Source organism: Crotalus tigris, unplaced genomic scaffold (genome assembly GCF_016545835.1).
Source record: "Crotalus tigris isolate CLP2741 ecotype Arizona unplaced genomic scaffold, ASM1654583v1 scf7180000019267.1258330, whole genome shotgun sequence".
Classification (NCBI taxonomy): domain Eukaryota; kingdom Metazoa; phylum Chordata; class Lepidosauria; order Squamata; family Viperidae; genus Crotalus; species Crotalus tigris.
In genome coordinates, this window is record NW_024097462.1 from 1,155,732 (window position 1) to 1,176,635 (window position 20,904).

Genomic DNA, 20,904 nt, shown 5'->3' on the forward strand with positions numbered 1-20,904 from the left:
TGTTTTGAAAAAATGTTTTCTATACTTTCTTAATTAAGGAAAATCTATGTACAAATTTTGGTCAAGCAAAACATCCTTTTAAAAAGTACTCAAGATCTTGGCAACTGTCTCTTGCAATTTCAAAAACCTCCTCCACTTAACATCTTATATTAGCATAAAGAGTAATATATGGTATATGATACCTTGCTGTTCAGTAAAATGAAGAAAAGAAATGAAAAAGAAAATATATATATATAATAAAACAGATCTTCATCTAATTGTTTATAATTGGGAAAGAAAAGAACATGTAATATTTTCACCTAAGGGTGTAACCTTTAATTAATAAGATATGTGTAATTACTTAAAAATTACTTAGTTAAAAGGGATTCCCAAGTTAACTGGGCAACATATTTTAAAGTAATTATTTTTAATAAATGAAAAAATACAAAGGGCAAACATCTCACTAGAGCATCTAGTCTGTTTTGATGAAGAGAAAGGGTTTTTTTCCTCTAACATAACTGTTTTCTCACAAGCAGCTTTTGCATAAATATAATTAATTAAAAGCTTATTAGAGTAAAGTGACAGACCTATTATGGACTAGGCTGAAATGCTCCCACGGCATAAAAAAAATTAAGAAACTGACAAGGAATACTCAAACTCATTATTTCATCATGATAACATACATGCAAGCATGCTTTAATTTATTATCCTTAGCAATTGGATACACATCTAAATCATCTATTAGCGTGTGTGTGTGTACATGGAATCATTTGTTACTGAGTCAACATGGTTTAGCCAACAATATCCATGGAATAGTAGCTTTTTTCATCTTTGGATCCATCATATTTTCCCCACTTGCAGAATGCTTACTAGTGTCCTCTCCTTCTTCTCTGGTTCTTATTTATTGGCTTCAATAGGCTTTCTCTGTACTTAGCATTTGTATGGAATAGTCGGACCATGTCATGGTCTTTGTTATCCAACACCCTAGGCAAAAAGAGAGACGATTTCTGGGTCCTACGGGTTTTGAAGCTCCTCCTGGGTCGTCCTTTCCCATTGATGGAGACATACCAGAGTCTCTCTGCGCTGGCTTTGCGTTTGCTGCCAGCGCCATTGGGCACAGTTCGATACAAGCGGGATGCATAGGTATTATAGCCCAACTCATGAATCCTTTCCACAAACTCACATTCTGCATTGTAGGTTTCCTGGAAAAACAAGGACACAAACCATCACTTTCAAAAAGTGGCACTAACAACTGCAAGATACAAAGCTCATTGCATTTGTTCTTATGAAAACTTTCAGTTAGATCTAACACAAAAGCGACTTCCCTTTATTTATAAAGGAGATTTGATATCCAATGACATCTCCTGTTCTTATATATCAGACAAAACAAAGAACGCCAGCCTTTACCTTCCTGCCTTTCTCTATGAAATGGTGACAGTGACAATGAGATGATAAAAGCGAAAAAGTTATTACAATCTATTCTTGATTGATCCTGTGATTGATCATACTTTTCCCAGCTTTATATGAGCACCACCAAACAGAGAATGAAAAGTAGAAGCCTCTGTCTGATGCTACCAGGAAATACCACTCTGGCACACTACATTTCTCTTACCCCTGTAACCCATATTTGACTTGTAAACCACCATGATTTACTAGAACCTCTGGTGGTTAACAGACAAATATACATAGCATAATTTCCAGAATATAAACACCTATAAACAAACAATCCCATAAGAAAAACCAAATGAACACAGATAGAAGCTCAGACTGTAACTACTAAACCCACAAAATATCTTTGAAGAGCTGTTTTCAACCTCTTCCAAAACAACCAACCATGGAACTAATCTCACCTGGAAGGCTGTACTAGCAAATAGGCTCTGCCAATGAAAAGGAACACTCTTCATGCTTCAACTCTCCCACACCCTGCTTACTTCACAGAAGTGAGAGCCCACCAATTGGTTCTCCAAGGATAACTGAATGAACTGCGCTATTACAATTGGAGAATGTAGTCTTAAAAATAATTTGATGCCAAAACATATTGGTCAAAATCAGCATTTTGAACTGCAGCTGAGAGGGTACTGGAAGCTTATGGAGGACTCAAAACACAGGTATAATTCATTCCTTGTGATGTGTACCACCTAATAGGTGGCCACTGCATTTGAACTAATTGTTCTTTTCAGATAGTCTTCTGAGACAGCCCTAATGGGGTCTAGGACAATTCACTGTGGCCAACTCGCTGAAGGACAACTTGCCATTGGATAATTCAATGCTGTATTAATCATCTCATTCAGTTACTTTTATCATTAGTGTCTACGTTTTCAGCAAAGTTATTGTAACTCTTGTATTTCTGGGTTGAATTTCTTTGGAATGTGTTTGAATTTATTTTATCATTATTGGCCACAGTTTCATCAAAATTAATTAACTTTATTTGTTGATACAGTTCTGCAGTGAGTTGTCCCATGACAAGTTGGCCATGGTGAGTTGGCCAAGGCAAGTTGTCTCATTCCCCAACTATAGTACATTACAGTAATCTAAAGTGGATGGTGAACAGGGCATGAATTATTGTAGATCCCTCTTCACTGTTGCACTTCAGGGAAATGTAGCTCCCACTTCAGGTTGCATTGCAACAAGTAAACCAATTGCCATTGGCCAAGGCCCCTGGCCACTACCTGCCTAATCAGCAGTAGCCATGAATCCAGAAAGAACCCTAAATCATTGTCTTGCTCCTTCAGAAGCAACACTAGAGGTTGACAGAGAGCCACAATATATAAACAGCAACTCAGTCAAATTTAGTTCAAATTTAGCCTATTTTGTCCCATCCAGACCCGGTCACTGGGACAAGATATCACCAGCATCTCCAGTCTTGCCCCAGGGTAGCATAATAAATGATACCACACCCCAAACTGATTAGTGACCTCTCCGAGTGGCTTCAGATAGTTGTTCTGTCCAGTAAGTAGTTCTTACGGGAAAAAGAACTAAGCCATGAGGCAAAGGAGAGGCCACTGGCTCAGTCTCTACCATCAGCATCAACCAAACCACTATTAAGGAAGTAATAGAACATTTGCAAAATAGTGCCCCCAGTACTGAATACTTGCAGGAAGTCCAGAAGGATATGGTGGTCAGTGGTACTGAAGGTTGCTGAGAAGGCTGGTAAGACCAGAGCAGTACACAACTCCCATCCATCTCTCACCAATAGCCATCCCTTAGAGCAACTAATACTCTCTTTGTCTCATACCTAGGCCTGAACCATGATTGAAAGGGCTCCAGATCATCCTCTTTTCCTACGACAATCTATAACTGTGATAGAAATGGCCCATAACTATATTTTCAAAAATTAATTACATATTCTATTACTATAATTTGTTGAAACAGGTGATTTTTATTGGCAAGAAAAATTAGTGGGCCCTTTACCCATCTCCTAAATAAAGTATTTTTTTTAAAAAAATGATTGGGTAATCCCTAGTTATATATTGTGACAATATTTTTTCCTATATTGCTGATAGTTTACTTTACTTTTCTTTAAACTGGTATCCTGGAGATTTGTTGGAAATTCCATGTATTCTAATTTCCAGCCTTCATTTCGGAGATGAAATAAAACACTGCATTATTTAGCAAAAGTAAAATAAAGTTCTAATATTGAATATATGTAAATAAACTAACAAAGTATTGGATATTGTAAACAAACTAACACACTGTTAGCTTTGCTTCCATTCCCTTAAAACCAATGATGTCAGCAGTATTCAGTTAAGTACTTAAAATCTAGATGCGAGCTATCTATGAACCTCTCTTTATGCCAATTCTCATAGATGCATTTCTTCATTTACTTTCCAGTCCCCACATATTTCATTATTTTGCGGTTCTAAATTATCTACATTTCTAAATATAATTGCTACTATTCTGGATTGATGTATTTTAAAAAAAAAAAGTTGTAGGGAATTCTCAATCAGCCCAGCAGATGGAGTAAATTTGCCTGTAAAATCAAGGCTGCAAATCTCATGCTTGAAAGTGCATAAGTAGACTGCATAAGTAAACTATTAACACAGACCACGTTTAGACAAGCAGCTAACATAATTTCCCCTACAGTTATTTATTATTTATTTTACTATTTGTGATGTGATGTGGTATGATATCAGGAAGACGGGATCTATGAGGATTCCAAGCAAGAGTCTAGTCTTCTCTGAGATTTAAGCAATGTATTTCTACACTGGATACTTCAGATTAACTAAAAATGTGTTGATGTACCCCGTCATATTTCCCCAACAGTTTTTTAATTGTGCTAAGTAGACCTCAAACTAGTGTTGTAATCTCCCCCAAATATATTGTTTTAGGACTTTCAATATATATGCCAAGGTCTCCCTGTTAAAACAATGGTTGCCGTGATACATCATAAACAATTTATTATTATTATTTTATTATTTATTAACTTTTTATGCCACCCATTTCCCCTATAAGCTGATTTTGGGTGGCTTGCTTATCTATCTATCTATCTATCTATCTATCTATCTATCTATCTATCTATCTATCTATTAGATTTATATCCTGACTTTCCTTCAGGAGGTCAAGTGCTGCCTCTTACCATTATGCCTGCAAGGTAGATTGGACTTAGAAGCAGCAAAGTTACAAAGTGAGTTTGTGCAGCTACTGGGTTTTTTGGGATTTATCCTTTTTTTAATCACCACAATATTACTTTTCATTACCCTCGTTATCCATGCAGAATTATTAAGATCTGTACCGCCCAGAGTCATCAGGGACCTATACCAGAAAATCTGGGAAATCAAAACATATGGTCACAGGATTGGAAACGTTTAGTGTTAATTCCACTGCCGAAAAAGAGTGATTCTAAAGATCCAATTATCGCACAATTCCTCTTATCCCTCATATCAGCAAGGTTCTGCTTAAAATTGTACAACAATGTCCAGCATTGAAATGAAAGAGAATTACCAGATGTCCAAGCTAGCTTTTGAAGAGGTCATGGCACCTGCAACCATATTGCAAAGCTGCACTGGATCATGGAAACATCTTGTGAACATTATTTACATGTGCTTCATCAACTATGAGAAAGCGATTGTGTTAATCGTGAGAAGCTAAGGAGAGCCCTACAAGACCTGGGGGTACCAGCACATCTGGTCAAGTTGGCGTACACAAATCAGAAAGCCACTGTGCAAACACCATATGGAGATACCAATTGGTTTAGGGTAGAGTGTGACAAGGTTGCATCCTCTCCTCTTTTTTATTTAATCTGTGTGCCAAAATGATCATGAGAAAGCTAGATTTTGAAGAATCAAATTGGGGTAAAGATTGGTGGAAAAAACATCAACAATCTTCAATATGCTGATGATACATCCAAACCAAAAAGGCCTGGAACATCTGATAAAGAAAATCAAGGAAGAAAGTGACAATTTTGGCCTCTTCCTGAATATCAAAAAGACCAAGCTGATGACCACTACAAGGAAATAGAAATTGACAGTGAAGAGATAAAATGTGTGGGAAAATTCACTAAGATCACAGATAGCTCAAAGAGGTAAATGCAACACAGAAATAAAACATCGGATTGCATTAGATCACTCAGCAATGATGAATATGAGTCAAATATGGAAAGGCAAGGCCATCAGGTTAGGAACCAAATGTAGGTTAGTCCACTCTATTGTGTTCCCTATGGCTGTGAAAGTTGGAGCTTAAAAAAGCAAGGCAGGAAGAAGATTGACTATTTTGAGCTATGGTACAGGAGAAGTTCCTGCATATTCCTTGGACAGCAAAAGTGACTAACAGGCAAGTACTGGAGCACATAACACCAGATATATCACTAGAAGGCAAAAATCATGAAACTGTGTCTCACTTACTATCACAAGGGGTAATTCACTGGAGAAATCAATTATGTTTGGAAGAGTTAACCAAGAGTTAACCAGTAAAAGAAAACCAGTCTGTCAAAGAACACTATGGGGCAATATGTAAGTCTAAATGCTATGGACATGACATAATCAAAGCTGACATCAGCAGAGCATAGAAAAACTCAAAAAAATAGTGCAAGATCAGAACATGTGGACAGACCTGGTCCATTAAATCACCAAGAGTTAGACTCGACTTGGCAATGATGATGATATAATATCATCATCATTGCCACAATTTATGCTGGACTTATTTTAGACGTCTCACTGAATGGGCTAATATTGATCTGGAATGGAGAGCTTTGTGTAATTCAGTTATCAGAGAGCTTTTACTGATCTGGAATTAGACATGGTGACCTTCTTCACTTATGCTTCCTGAGGTCTTTTCTTCTACCATATGCTAATGCTCCCAGTTCTCTTTTTCTTCCATTCTCAGTACAGCTACTATCAACAATTTTAATTTAGCTAACAATGAGGAGAATCTAAATTCCTTTCCTCAGACAGCTGAGTGTTTTGATTGATGGTTCTGATGGTTCCGACTATTCATAGCAGTAGGGAAGTTATCTAGTTTAATACTACTACCGTGTTTCCCCGAAAATAACACCAGGTCTTATTTTTTTATTTTTATTTTTTTGCCTCCAAAAGAGGCACCAGGTCTTATATTAGGTGTGTTTGTGTATCTTTTCCACTCACCTCTGGCATCGACAGCCTCACCTAGTCAGCCCACTTCTGTGGCCAAAGGAGCAGCTTCATTCCCCAGCCTGCATTTTGCAATCAAAGGCTTCCGTAGCCAAGAACCGAGCTATGGATTCAGCCTTGCAGAACTGAGCTATGGATTGAATCCACAGCTTGGTTCTTGGCTGCAGAGGCCTTCCGGAAAGGCCTCACTGCAAAATGTAGGACTGGGGATGCCACAGAAGAAGTGGGCCGGCAAGGAGAGGTCTAGCTGCAAGTTGTGGGTGCAGGGCGTGTGGGGCAGCTCCACAAACCCACCCCACCCTAACTTGATTTTTAGGTGAGTGCCTCGTCCCAAAACTAGGGCTTAGTTGGGGGGAAAGGGCTTATATTAGGCCCACCCACAAAAATCAAGCTAGGACTTATTTTCAGAGTAGGTTTTACGCGGGCAAAGCTGTAACCCTGTCTTCCAAATGAACTTGTGAAAGAGTAAGGCCTCTCAGCACAAAATAATTAAAGTAGCCACATTGCTCACAACAATCTAACTCCAGGCTGTGGATCGAGTTAACCACTGCACCACCAAAGTCTCTTCTGTTTAAGTGAAGGGGATGCTTTTTTCGTACTAACAGGAAGACTTTTATATCTGTGCCTCTGTATCTGCATATGTCATGCCTATTGATGTGTGGGGGGATTGCATGTACTGTGTCAAAAAGATATCTGATAGCAAGATCAGCCTTCCCTCACTCTCACAATAGGGATCATCAGGAGTCCCTCTGATTTTGTTTAGCATCCCTATTACATTTTCCATATGCTTTGGCATATAGTCATGCTGGCCACATGACTACAGAAGCTTCTTTGGACACTGCTGGCTTCTTCGGCCAAGAAATGGAGATGAGCACTGTGCCCTAAAGTCAGACACAACTAGACAGAGAAATCTAGTACCTTTTTCAATAGGCTCAGAAATTGAATGGCTTCATACACCAAATCCACACATTCACTGAAATGGAGAAAAGATTGGTTTTGATTCATCGGCATGCATGGCTCACAACCTTCAACTTCCCCATGGCTGACCATCCCACATTAGAGGCTTCTTTCTTGCTTGCTTGACAAACATGCAGATGCTGAAGAGTGTAGAAAGGAGAAAGCATACAAACTCTGTGCCAGGTCAATATTGTGACTGCACTTTCAACTATCTTCCTGGAGCACACATTTTCTGTGATGTCCCAAGTGTCCAGAATTGATCTATGTAAAAGTACACATTGATGAGAATTTATAGAAGGGTTTAATCCACTTCTCCTTCCTCACAAATGTTCTTTTATTATTAAGAACGCTAGCTCCCTGCCTATAATCTATTATTACCTTTGTCGATCACTATTCCCCCCCCCCAGCCCCAATTTCCAAACTCTTGGAATGACTGCATAAGACATTAATTATTACCAGACTGGATCTTGGGGAACTCAGAATGTGATTTGCATAAAAGAATATTTAACTGCCTTAGATTCTTATTATCGGATGTTTGAATAGTAATGCTTTTCTTAGTTGGATACTACTCTATTGGTCTTCATGCAACTTATCAAATATTTTTTCATGATTTTTTTCTAGTCATGTATCTGAAGTGTTTGTTGATTTACTTGCAGGATCACTCTCTATGTTGATCAAGCTATTCTTCAATATTTTTCTTGTTAGAGACCCTATACTAAGCTAGTTAATTGTTTCTTTGAGCTATCATTACTGGACTGTTTGGGCTATTATTTCTTTGGAAGGAATTAAGATGAATCCAAGTAAAATAAAAGCCATTCTGTTTAGTTCTTTGCCAATGTTTGCCATAGATTTGGCTTGTTTTCCAAAACTATTGGGGAAAAATGGAAATTCTTTCCTTGACTTATCAGTTCCATACACAGTAAGAACAGGACCACATATGCACACTCAGACAGATGACCTTCAGCAGAAGCCCTGATCTCTCTCCTCCATTTTTCTTGGGAATAGGAAAACTGTTACACCATAATTGTAGGTTCTGAATGGACAGTTGCTTCTACTTCCCTCTTTTCAAGGACCCTGGAAAAGCATTTCCTTGGATTTTATAGGACAGTGGTGGCGAACCTATGGCACGCGTGCCAGAGGTGGCACTCAGAGCCTTTCTGTGGGCACGTGTGCCATGCCCCAGAGATGGCAGCCATCCTCTTCAACCAGCTGCCCGCTGAGGCCCCACGTAGACGGATGCATCCCAGCACCCATGCACTTGCTGGCCTCTGTGTGCGGGGGCCGATGGTGTCAGGCAGCAGCCGCCCTGGCCCGTCTCGCCTTGCCCTGCGACAATGGCACCCCCGCCCCACCCTGCCTTGTCTTGCCTCACCTCATCCCACAGGACAAGCCTCCTGCCCACCACTCCACCCACCAGAGATCTCCTGGATCTCCCCCAATCCTGGCCGGCCCCCCCAGGCATCTCTCGCCACATCAAGCTGGCCACACCCACCCATCTGCCATGACCACCGTAGTGGGCCAACCCACCCAGCGGGCCACGCCCACCCAGCACCCGGCGATATATAAGTGGATTTTGGGTTGCAGTTTGGGCACTCAGTCTCTAAAAGGTTCGCCATCACTGTTATAGGAGAACATAGGAGAACAAACCCATCCGGACAAGATTCAGCAGTCCATTCACATTTAAAAGATAAAGGCCATTCTTTTGAAGACAGCAAAATAAGCATTTTGGACAGAGGACCACTGGTTTGAAAGAGGGGTCTATACCAAAATTGAACAGCCCTCTCTCAACAGCGGGGGAAGATACTCTCCAGCCTACAATATAGTCCTTTCAGCAGTTATAAGAAGGCACCACACCCGTTTGCACTTATCAGGTGACCCCAAGGACACAGATAAACCTCCAAGTGGCCTCAATGATTCTCTAAAAGAATACAAATGACCAACTGACTGCAAGGAATATAAATCTTTCCATTCCCCACCATCCAATCAGAGCTGAAGAAGCATCTTGGATGAGAAGTGAAACATCTTCAGAGAAAAGCAAGAAAGTCCAGTTGCCTCTTGAAAAAACACGTTTGAGACAACCATGACCTGGATGATTGAGAATCTCCATAGACATAGATTTTATAATTTATCTACCATGGTTTTGATGTTATTTTGGTGTTATTTGATCACTTCTCTAAACAGCTTATTTTATTCCATGTTGTGTCCATTCTCCATTCCTTAGATGTCTTCAGGTTTTCTGAAACCATAAGAATAATCTTATTTCTGAAAAAGTCTTAGATTCAACCATACTTTTTTATTTCAACTATATCAGAATTGAAACTATCCTCCACAGTGGTAAAATGAAAATAACAAATACCACATTAAAACAATATCTTTGTGGTTGTTGTATACATCACTGAGACAACTGGCTTGACTTTTACCTATGGCTGAATTTGCTTATTATAGTTCAGTTCGTGCTTCCACTCAAATGTTGCTGATTGAAGCCACTTATACAGCTGTATTTGTGATACAGCTATCGTCCATATTAACTACCACACACTTCTCAACCCTTTCCATTCCATAGGCCATTCATTCTTTCCCAGAACTTCAAACCACTCAATGTCTTAAGGATCAAGTCAAGGCTTCCAGAACATTCTGCTGATCATCACCATCCAGCAGCTCCCTCCATGGCTGTTGGGCATAGCATCTGGTTTTCTCACAGATTCCTCCCCTCCACACAATCCTCTAAGTAACGGAATGCTAGGTTTGTGAGACCATTCCCTGTAATTTCACAAATTACTCCTGTGTATGAAAATAAATCATGATTTCCTCCTGGGACTGGAACACTTTATTGCTCCTAAATAAAATTTTAGCCCAGAATTCTTTTGTCACAAAAGCTGGAAAACTATAAATTATACAGAGAGACAGGAATTGACACCCAGCCTCCCACCTTCCCTGATTCCAATGCTCAGTGAGCATCATTTGGGTGTCATGTAAGATATTTCTTCACCAGAAATTTTGTCAGTCCTACTAAGCAGACCAGACCAGAAAGTTTAACTCCACAGGAAGGCTAAAACTTTGAGATTGAGATATATAAATAATCCTCCACTTACCAACCACAATTGGAACTGACAATTCCATCACTGAGCATGTGGTTGCTAAGTAGAAAATCACATGACTGTACCAGACTTATGACAGCACACCTACTTCTGCCATTAAACAAATCACCACAATTTGTTTAATATGATGCCTTAAGCAAGACATCATATGATTGTGACTTGCAATTTCTCTTGCATGTTATCCCTTAATGCTTACTGTCTGTTGTGAAGCTTGCAAATGGCAAACATGTGACTGCAGGAGGCTGCAACAATCAGATCTAGGACAACTCAGTGCAGCCAGCTCAGAGTGGCCAGCTTGGCACAACCACCAAGTCACCTCTGCCAAATCACCACTGCCAAGTTGTTTTAGGACAACTCAATATGGCCAATTCACCACAGGGAAAACTTGGTAGGGACAGCCAGAGGGAGACCCAAGTGGTTAGTGAGTGGGCAGAGTGCAGAGTGGTGGTGGCCAGGGTCTCCCCACAAAGGGAGAGCCTGGTAGATAGGCGAGTGAGCAAGTGGGCAGAGTGCAGAGTAGCAGCAGTGGCTGGGGGCTTCCCATTTTCACATACCACACTGTCACTGCTGCCATGCCAAACGGGAATTTGATGCAGTGGCGACAGTGGTGGGGGTGTGTGAAAATGGAATGCACCTGCCTCCGCTACCTCTCTGCCACTCACCCTGCCCACCGCTACCACCAACAAATGGCCTGCGGCAGCAGTGGTGATGGTGTATGTATCAAATGGGTTGCACCCAGCCTCTGCCATCTTCCCACCATGCCCACCAGCACTGCCATTGAACAGCCTGAACACCACCACTGCTAATGAATGCCCCATGGCAACAGTGGCAGTGGGGGTATGGGAAAATGGGAAGCCCCCACTGTTGCTGCTGCTCTGCCCACCCAGTTCTCCCTCTGGCTTCCCACTTGTTACTGTGACAAATTGTCCACGTTGAATTGTCCTGTGATGACTTAGCAGTGGCGAGTTGGCCACGCCAAGCTGGCCACACCGAGCTGGCCACACCAAATTGTCCCATTCTGACAGCAGTCATAAATGCATACTGGTTGCAAAGTGCCCAAATGGCAATCACATGACCGCAGACGGTGCAATGGCCATAAATGCCAGGATTGGTCACAAAGCTGTTTTTCCCAATAGTCATAACTTTGAACAGTCACTAAACAAGGCAGTCACTAAGCAAGGACCACTTGTAATAATAGAATCATAAAAGTCTGATTGTACTTACCTCTTTCTCCTCCTTATACTTAAGTGAATTAGGGAGGCTTCTGCATGGGTTGCTTCCAAGTGCTATCTCATTTTTCTGAGCTTAAAAAATGCTTTAACATTTTTATCTGGTAATGGCTCCTGAATATCTCAGCCAAGGACATATGCCTCATTTCTACAACTTTTAATGCTTAAATAGAATTCTTTATAGAATAGAATTCTTTATCTTCTTTATAGAAGTGGTGACTCTTAATTTCCACTTTTTTTAAAAAAGAAAAAAGAAAATGAATGGATTTTTTTTTATTTCTTATTAACTATTTAGAGAGCTCCTGTGGCTTATTCACAACATGCTTCTAAGAGCTATTTTCTGTTAAGATTGTGTGGATTTGGGGGTAACAGTATTTAAATAGATATTAAATGGATATTATTTCACTACTTTGATTTGATCTCCAGTAACTGATTGATGATGGCTTTAACTAGCTCATCCATCAGTTTCAACATCTCACCTGGAAAGGAAAACTATCTGGTGCCAGGGTCAAGTGGAAGGATAAATATATTCTAGTGCTGTGCTAAGCAAGGCAGAATATAAGTCTACACAGTAAATAAATAAATAATAATTTCTCTTAGTCACCTTAACTGATGCTATTGTTCCTATGTTTTGGAGGGGTTTTTTTTAAGATAGGGAGGAAAAGAGAGAAAACAAATGAATATCCAAGGCACAAATTGTGCAAGGTTTATGACAAAAAATGCTTCTCTTCCACTTGTATGAAGGCTCAGTTCAGTGGTGAGATTCAGCCAGTTCACACCACTTTGGCAGAACTGGTAGCTAATTTATTGTTGCCCAGGCCCAGAATGGACTTCTGGAAGCGGCATCCACACAGAGAACCGATTGTTCACATATTTGAATCCTACCACTGGCTCAGTGAAATAATATGCTATATTAATCCTATTATGGAATATTAAAGAGTAGATTCCCAGTTTGTTCCAATGTGCCTTCACCGCAATATCTTTGAAACCCAGGGATTTGCAGAATGATTGACACATTCATTCAACCTGTAAGTGCCTTTGGATCCACATCTCTGCCTTTAGATCCCAGCTTTATGTGTTCTAAAAACTTTTTTTGCAAATGGGACTCCTATGCAGAGTTTCCGCTCCTCTTTTTTTAAAAAAAAAGCATCCTTGTCACTTCATCAGTTCTACAATTCTTTACTGATCTCCTTACCCGAAATCAGTTGTTTACGGTCCCTAAACCAGAGGTCCCCAATCATAAATGTTTTGTTTTTAATGCGTAAGTAGGTTTATTTGAATTCCTAACCTGCTGCACGCATGAAAAGTAGATGAGTGTGCCTCATGCTTGCAATCATGTTTCAACTAAGGGATTCTGGGTATTGGCTGCTTAATCCCCCAAATAAAACCAAAGCACATATTTTTGTTCTTTACAAATGTTCCTCCATAGGCACCCAGTATTTCTGCCCTTTTGATTACAATGGACTTTAAATCCCCATTGAAAAAGATGGGCACTCTAGTGGAGGATGCTTCAGCTGGCTTGCAATAGTTAAGATGCCTCTGTTTTAAATAGTACTTACTGAAGCATAAAGTCGGCCTCTTTTGTTCATGGCCAGGTATCTGCCTGAAAAACAGCCTTTGATAGCAACAATCCCAATGTCCACTGCAGTTATTTCCAGAATACCTAAAAGGAAAATATAAGATCTATTCAGATGGTTCACATATGTATGATTTTGTTTTATATTAGCATTGTTGTTATTTTACACATTTTAGAAACTTGAAATACTACATGTCAAAGAAATCAGAGGGAAATCCTATACCTTTACTCAGAAATGAGCCCACTGGATTTCATTGGACTATTTTTGTTTCATATTCTAAGTTTTTGTTTATTTTGTAAAACATTCCCCACCATTCAAATGATAAGGCAGCCTAGCCTTCTGAGTATCATTAGACCAACATTTTGAATCCTAACCAAAATCTTCAGAATTGGCATTTCTTTATGCAAAGTACTTTAAATCCCTTTTATTCCCACTGTCTCTCCAATAGAGTTGAAACATCTTCCCATTTTAATACAAGAAAAAAAATGAAAATAATGTACTATTGGCTGACACTTGAACTGAGCAGGAATTTGGACCCAGGGTTTTTTTCCCCCTTGACTCTTAAGCTAGTAATATTAAACTATCTTAAATGTTACTTCCATGTGGAAATCATTATGCTTAATAACACCACCGCACAACATACCAGCATTTACTCCTACATTCATAATCAAATCCGGATGATTGAAAATGACAACACTCTAGACGATAAGACGGGAATTGTTAGAAACAAACCCTTACTAGTAAATCCACAGCTATTTGATTGAGACTGAACTGTTTCAAAAAAAGAAGAAGAAGAAGAAAGGCTCTGACATTGAACTAGAGGTTCACCTAATCCTATATGTCTATAAAAACTTTAAATCCCCTTTAATGCCTTTCTTAGGAGTCCAGGAGTGCTTGACTTATTGAAACAAACCACAAAGCTGCCCATTTGGGGACAATACCCTTGTTGAGGTTTCTGGAGGGCAAAAATGGAGGAAGACAAGAGGCTGCCACATCTAAGAGCTTGGACAATGAAGGGGGTTAGTCAGTTGGAAAACAGTGTATCCTTGGGGAAAGGACAAAGTGGCTGTCTGCCTCCAATTCAGAGAAAGGAACTTTTTTCACCCATGAAAGAACCAAGAGAGATTGCACGTATTATTTATCAAAGGACTGTTCTAAACATTATAATGAATAGCAAAAAAAAGTCTGCATGTACAGCATTTATAGAGATACAGGCAATCCTTGTTCTCCAACTAGTGCTCATGCTTACACACACCTATGTCCCCACACATACATGTCACACTCATACATAGAAGAACTAGTGTTAATTAGTTCTATTTCTTCCTTTAGGAATGGAAGTTGGATTGTCTCCCTGTTTCTCTCTGTCTTAGACTTGGAATTTGAGAAATATGTATCTGGCACTGAACCAGCACAGGACACCATGGTCCATAACTTTTCATGAAAATGCTTATACTGTGCAGAGGATTAATTTGGGTTGATAATAATATCACACACGGTGACATGAAGAGAGACAGAGACAGAGAGAGTATGTGTGTGTCATTCTAAGGCCACAGAACACTACATAATAAAAAGTCATTTCAAAAAAGTCAAAAGATACATGTTTTTACATACCTGTTCACATTTATATATTACATTTATAGGCATTTCTTGAGGAGAGAATCTTTAATTTTATGTGGAATAATCAAACATTTGAGAAAAAAATAATAGTATAGAAATGATACATGAAGAGATTTATTATTTACATTTCAAATTATGCCGCCAGCTGTTTCAGGAATTCACTTTCACTGATACTGTCCCATGTACTCAACATTTTAAATCCTGAAGCTTTGAAAGTCTGTTAATACTTTAAACATGACTTGGCCACAGCACATATGTCCATACAACTCTCAGGATACAACTCTCTTCTTCAAATTATACTGATTGGGATTTAATATAAATTGTATTTCTGCTACTGGCATAACTGTTGGCAGAAATTATGGCAATAGAGTAGTATCAGAGATAGAAAGACAGCCTCAAATTCAGACATCATTGTGCACACCTATGTTTACACAATGTTACATCAAGAAATGAAAAAATGTTCCTATCTACAGTATACCTGGAATATTTTTATACAAAGAACTGCAGAAAAGATGGACACTCATGGTAAAAACTGACTGCCAGCTGTCAGTTTCTGGATTTTAAGCCATAGATGTAGACTACCAACATTTAAACTTATTATGTTTAAAGTGTTAATAGAGCTATTGTTTGAGCCAATAGGGTTCTTTCAGATATGTAAGCTCCACTTAAGAAGACTGCAGTCACTGATGCTTACATTTGTGAAATTATCCACGAGGCCATAGATTCAGAAGATCCAAAGATAGCTCCTAATCTCTCCTTCTTCATCTCTGTAACTGAAAACGTTGAGCAAACGAGATCCTTTTCTTACGGATCAAGTTGAAGTGTCCAAATGAAGATTTAGCTATTCTACAGTACATCTTAAAGCAGTGTTTCTCAACCTTGACAATTTTAAGGTATGTGGACTTCAACTCCCAGAATTCCACAGCCAGCATTGCTGGCTGTGGAATTCTGGGAGTTGAAGTCCACATGCCTTAAAATTGTCAAGGTTGAGAAACACTGTCTTAAAGGCTGAAGTTAAAACTTTCACATTCCCTTTCAAGGGCGCCCTTTTCTGCAGTGCATTCTGAAATGCAGCTTGCATATATCAACAGAATATAACAGAGAATCCTATATGCACATGAGATTTGGCCTACTGAAATGTTTGGGGGAAATGCTTTCTTTCATTCATTGTCAGTCATTTCTGTTTAGATCTGTCCCAGAGGGATACAAGGATGCTTTTTACAAAGTCAACCGTAGAAAGCTGTATTATTTTCTCCTCTCACAGCATCTTTGTTTAGCTTAAAGGTAACCTCTACTTAAAAGCTGGATGTGTGTTCAGATCCTTATATTCCATCATTTAGAAGAGCTACAGAAACATTAAACACTTTCTATTCCAATTGGTTTTAATTAGTAGCAATTGTTGTTTTAAAACTTTGGCTCGATCATGCTCTCAGTGATACTTCAACTGAGAGGTGAACATGTACATAAGAAGATCTGCTAGAAATGATAGAAAGATCTGCCTCCGTGCCTGTCATACATATATACCAGGTATTCTTGGCTGCCAAGAGATGAACGATGTGTGCAATCAGTCCAATTTCCGAATGCCCTGTCTACCTTGCAAAGGAGAAGAGGGTTTTCTACAACTGGTTTGTCGCTGGTAAGTGCTATTTCCTTAAACAGGGCATAATTTCCTCTGCCCTAAATACCCAAACTTTGCCAAGACAAACAGAACAAGATTAATTGGAGGAAAGGAGGGAACAGAAAGCCAAACACCAGGATGAGATGAACAGACTGAAGTGTGAAAGTCATCCTGATGTGTTATTTACACATCTTTTGGGATAGTTACTCTGACTCCTCCACCCCCCAGTATCCAGCTTTGTGTCGTAAAGGGAAGAGAGGATCTAAAGAGACTTTAAGAGCCATGGGAAATCACACCTTCCGGACAGAGAAACCAAGTGACAGCCACTCACTTATCCTTGTCTTTTGCAAATTCCAGAGTTTAAGGTTTTGGGGGTTGTTGTTTTTTTTTAACCTGAGGCTCCCAACTGCAGAACTGTATCCTTAGAGAGAGAGAGGGAAAGGATAGCAGGCAAAAAGCAGAGGTACAATGCAAAGATTTCTAAGAGCGGGGACAAAAAGGGGAAAAAGGCTTACCACAAGAACTCTACTTGCCACTTCTGCAAACTGAACAATGTTCTATTTCAAGAAGACCTGAAAATCTTTTTCTTTCTGCTTCAAGCATTCTAGCCAAGCATCTGAAGGAATAGCCTGGGATCTGTGTGCACAACATAAACTGGTTACACAACATGGTTTCTAACCCTCTATTCTCCTCATCCAAAGCAAGAGAGAAGCTTCTTTTCTCCTCAACAAACCAGCCTAGCCTATCTCAACCGGATCCTCTCCAGATAATATTTCCATGTTGATTGTGAGATCGGGTCCAAGATGTTCGGTGTTACCAGACTAGTCAAAATTGTGATTCAGTGAAAAATTCTTTCTTCCATACCTACATTCCTCAAGGACTATTTTACCTTAGCTCCTACGTTTCCACAAAATAGTCACTACATACCAAGCGAGAAGTAGAAATAGAGGAAGATAGTTCAAAAGCTACCAAGACCTACAATCTCAGACATAGTTGTGAATGAAACCAACTCTTTCCCAGGGTATTCTACAATAGTTGAGACTTTGGGGGTAAGCAGTATAAATTCTAAGACTCTCTTTCAAGCAAAACTGTGTTATTTCAAGTCTCTGGTGTATACCGTGCTCCTAACAGCCTGGGTCTGCTTCATTGGTGAGGCAACAGGAGAAATCACAAACAACCTTGTAACTTAGAAGCTTTTTTAGTTGCTCCAGAAATAAGAAACAGTGTTAAATAGTTTGAAGACAGCAACCTTCTCTGCTGTTAGGACAAGCCTCTCTTGACTTGACTGTCATGTTTGGGAGGTTCCTGACTGCCTGGCAAGGTCAATCTGGAGGTCTGATTATCCTGACACACATTCTCTTGATCTTTTTGCCTTCAGTGGGTACCAAGAAGGCTAACGTCTGAACTATTCTAAATTTCCTGAGGGGAACATATTTGCTGGATTTGGGGTTTTCTATTTGTTCCTTTATTCCAAGAATTTCTTTCCCAGTTGTTTCTCCCCAGTACGCTCAAGCGGAATTGAAACCCTGGGAATTTTTCTCTCCCAGCCTCACTAAAACTTCCTGGCTGCAAAACGCATTGTCTCTGGTTAAATCATCCAGGCTAACTACACCTTGCCTAGAGATCGCCTTTGGTATGGATCGGGCAGGCTCTGAATGTTCGTCGTGGCTTCAGTCTGGCTTTAGGCTAAGTCGCGGTCTTGGCTGGCACCGTCTCTCAAGCGGTAAACCTGAGCCGCTTTGCCTTACTCCGGGCCCGAATAGACTTTCCTACAAAGTTAATCCAACGACCGCCTGCGACGCGAACTTCTTACGGGAGAGCTGCAAAGCGCCTTGAGCGCCCCTGAACAGACAGGCGACGATTTATATATATATATGACTCACTGGAGAAGGGCCTAATGCTGGGAAAGATGGAGGGCAATAGAAGAAGGGGACGACAGAGAATGAGATGGCTGGATGGAGTCACTGAAGCAGTAGGTGTGAACTTAAATGGACTCCAGAAGATGGTAGAGGACAGGAAGACCTGGAGGAACGTTGTCCATGGGGTCGCGATGGGTCGGACACGACTTCGCAATTAACAACAACAAATATATATATATATATACGTATATATGAAATAAACGAACGGCACTTCAGCCCAGGCATCGGAGGAGGACAGAAACGCCGCTGCCTGGGCCCCACCAAGCGCCCCGGGGTCTTCGGTTCAACGCTCGGAGCGAGAGCAAAGGGGGCTAAGACTTAGCGGGCAGGGGACGGGAGAGAAGCCCTCCCGGGGTACTCACTGAAAACGCTGTTCTTCTCCAAGGTGCCGTTGATTTTGCCGCTGGCGTGGATCTGAAGGTGGTACTTAGTGGCGCAGTAGAGCTTCCTGCGCCGGGGCGCTCCGCCGAGATGCTCGTAAACGCCGCCGCGCCCGCCGGCATCTCTGCGCCAGCGCGGGTCGCACGCCTGCCCTTCCCGGACACAGGCGGGAGCCGGCGAGGGCAGCTCGGCAGCCGCCAGCCCGAGGAAGCCCGGCGCCTGCAAAAGACTCAGCAGGACGAGCCAGGTGGTCACCATGGTGCATGATGGCCGAGGCGGCGCTCAGCTTGGAGCGGAGGACGGCCCCGCCGGAGCCATTCAAGAGGTCTGAGCTGGAAAGGAGGCAGCCCGACGGAGTGGCACAGGGCGCACCGGATCCCCTCGGGACGACTGGGCTACTCGTCCTTGGTGGCTGCGGCTTTCGCTGGGAGCGCGGGGGACATGCGGGAGGAGGGGGGGGGGCTGTTTGTTTGTTTATTTGTTTCAATCAGCGTCGATTTGGTTCCCCCTCCTCTTCCTCCTCCTCCTCCTCCTTTTTCCCTCCCTCCCCCCCCACCCAACCTAAAGACCCAAATCTGCTTTAGATCTGAGTGAATTGAAAGATGCCGAGGAAGTCTCGACTCTTAGAATTGGTAGGAGGAGAAGCTGCGGCCAGGGTACCGGTCTCAAGGACTCTTGAATGAGAGAGAGAGAGAGAGAGAGAGAAGAGGGGGAGGGAGGGAGAGAAGAAAGAGAGGAGAGAGAAGAGAGAGGGGGCGAGAAGAAGGAGAGAGGGGAAGGAGAGGAAACTGGGGGGGCGGGCAACGGGGGGCGGGGAGAGGGCACCTAAATTCCCCAGAGAGACGAAGGGGAAATTTCGACAGTGCGTAAAGAGCAAAGGCGTTCGGTACCAAATAATTGCTCTGCAGCCGAGTTGCGGGGGGGGGGGGAAGAAAATCCCTCTGTTGATCTGGACGCCTTTGCACTTCGTCGGTTCACGCGCAAACGCGCGCCCACGTGTGCCAAGGGATGGTCCGTGGCAGATATCCCTCTCGCCCACTTACCCCCGTTCAGCCCCCCCCACACACACACACTGCAGCAACCCAGGGGTCGGTTTGTTTCCTCTTCCTTGGACCGTTCCTAAGACAAACGAAACAAACACCGCCTCCAGACCCAAAGATCAGAGGCGTCCCCGATGTTAGATACCTTCAAGAAGGGGACGTGACCTGCTCCCCTTCCCAGCTCGCCCAGTGTGTCGGATGAGTGATGTGGATGAGTGATGTACAAGGAGCTTTTAAAAATATACTTTTGAAACGAAAAGGAAGCATAAGAAAGAGGTTTTGTCTGCCATCTCGGGAGGCGGATAGAAAAACAAAACCACCAAACACCCACACTTGGAGACTTCACACAGACAGAAGTCGCTTTGGGTGATTTAAACCGTTTCCTTTTATCTTGAACGCAGGAAGAAAATACTTCAAGCTCTACAACTTTAGCCACTTTTTTTTTTTTTCATTTTGCTAGGGAAACACACACATATATACATACACATATACATACACATACATTTGCAAAAATTACACAGCTATAATTAGATGGATGTTGATGTTACATTCGATTTAATCTTTCAGCCTTTTACCTAACTCACTGTAAAATAATCTCTTTAAGGTTTGCTTGTCAGCACTTAAACCCTTCATACAAATCTCAAAAGAAAATTATGGTTTTAAGCCATTAATACGCCGAATCTTGAACAATAACAATTGATTCTTAACCAATGTTCTCCCAATAAACCCTAATTGGTATTTGTCCCAACATATTCAAAAATGTGGCTGAACTCCTAATGCTATAATTTAACTAGAAAGATACGCTAAATACTTTGAAGTAGATGTCTATTATAAACACTTGAGGGGTTGGATGACTTGCTCAGCCAATTTAGTTTTCTCTACTAGTGATGTCTTAAAATATATGC

The 20,904-nt window shown here is 41.2% G+C and overlaps 1 protein-coding gene across 1 annotated transcript; it reads right to left on the minus strand.

The window, feature by feature from the left end:
- Positions 1–659: 659 nt before the first annotated feature.
- FGF3 (fibroblast growth factor 3) lies at positions 660–19,217 on the minus strand. The gene is made up of 3 exons (XM_039361443.1): positions 18,941–19,217; positions 13,407–13,510; positions 660–1,181 (listed from the first exon to the last, which is right to left on the minus strand). Exons 1-3 carry the CDS (start codon positions 19,215–19,217, stop codon positions 849–851), a joined length of 714 nt encoding a protein of 237 aa, XP_039217377.1. The 3' UTR covers positions 660–848.
- Positions 19,218–20,904: the final 1,687 nt, after the last annotated feature.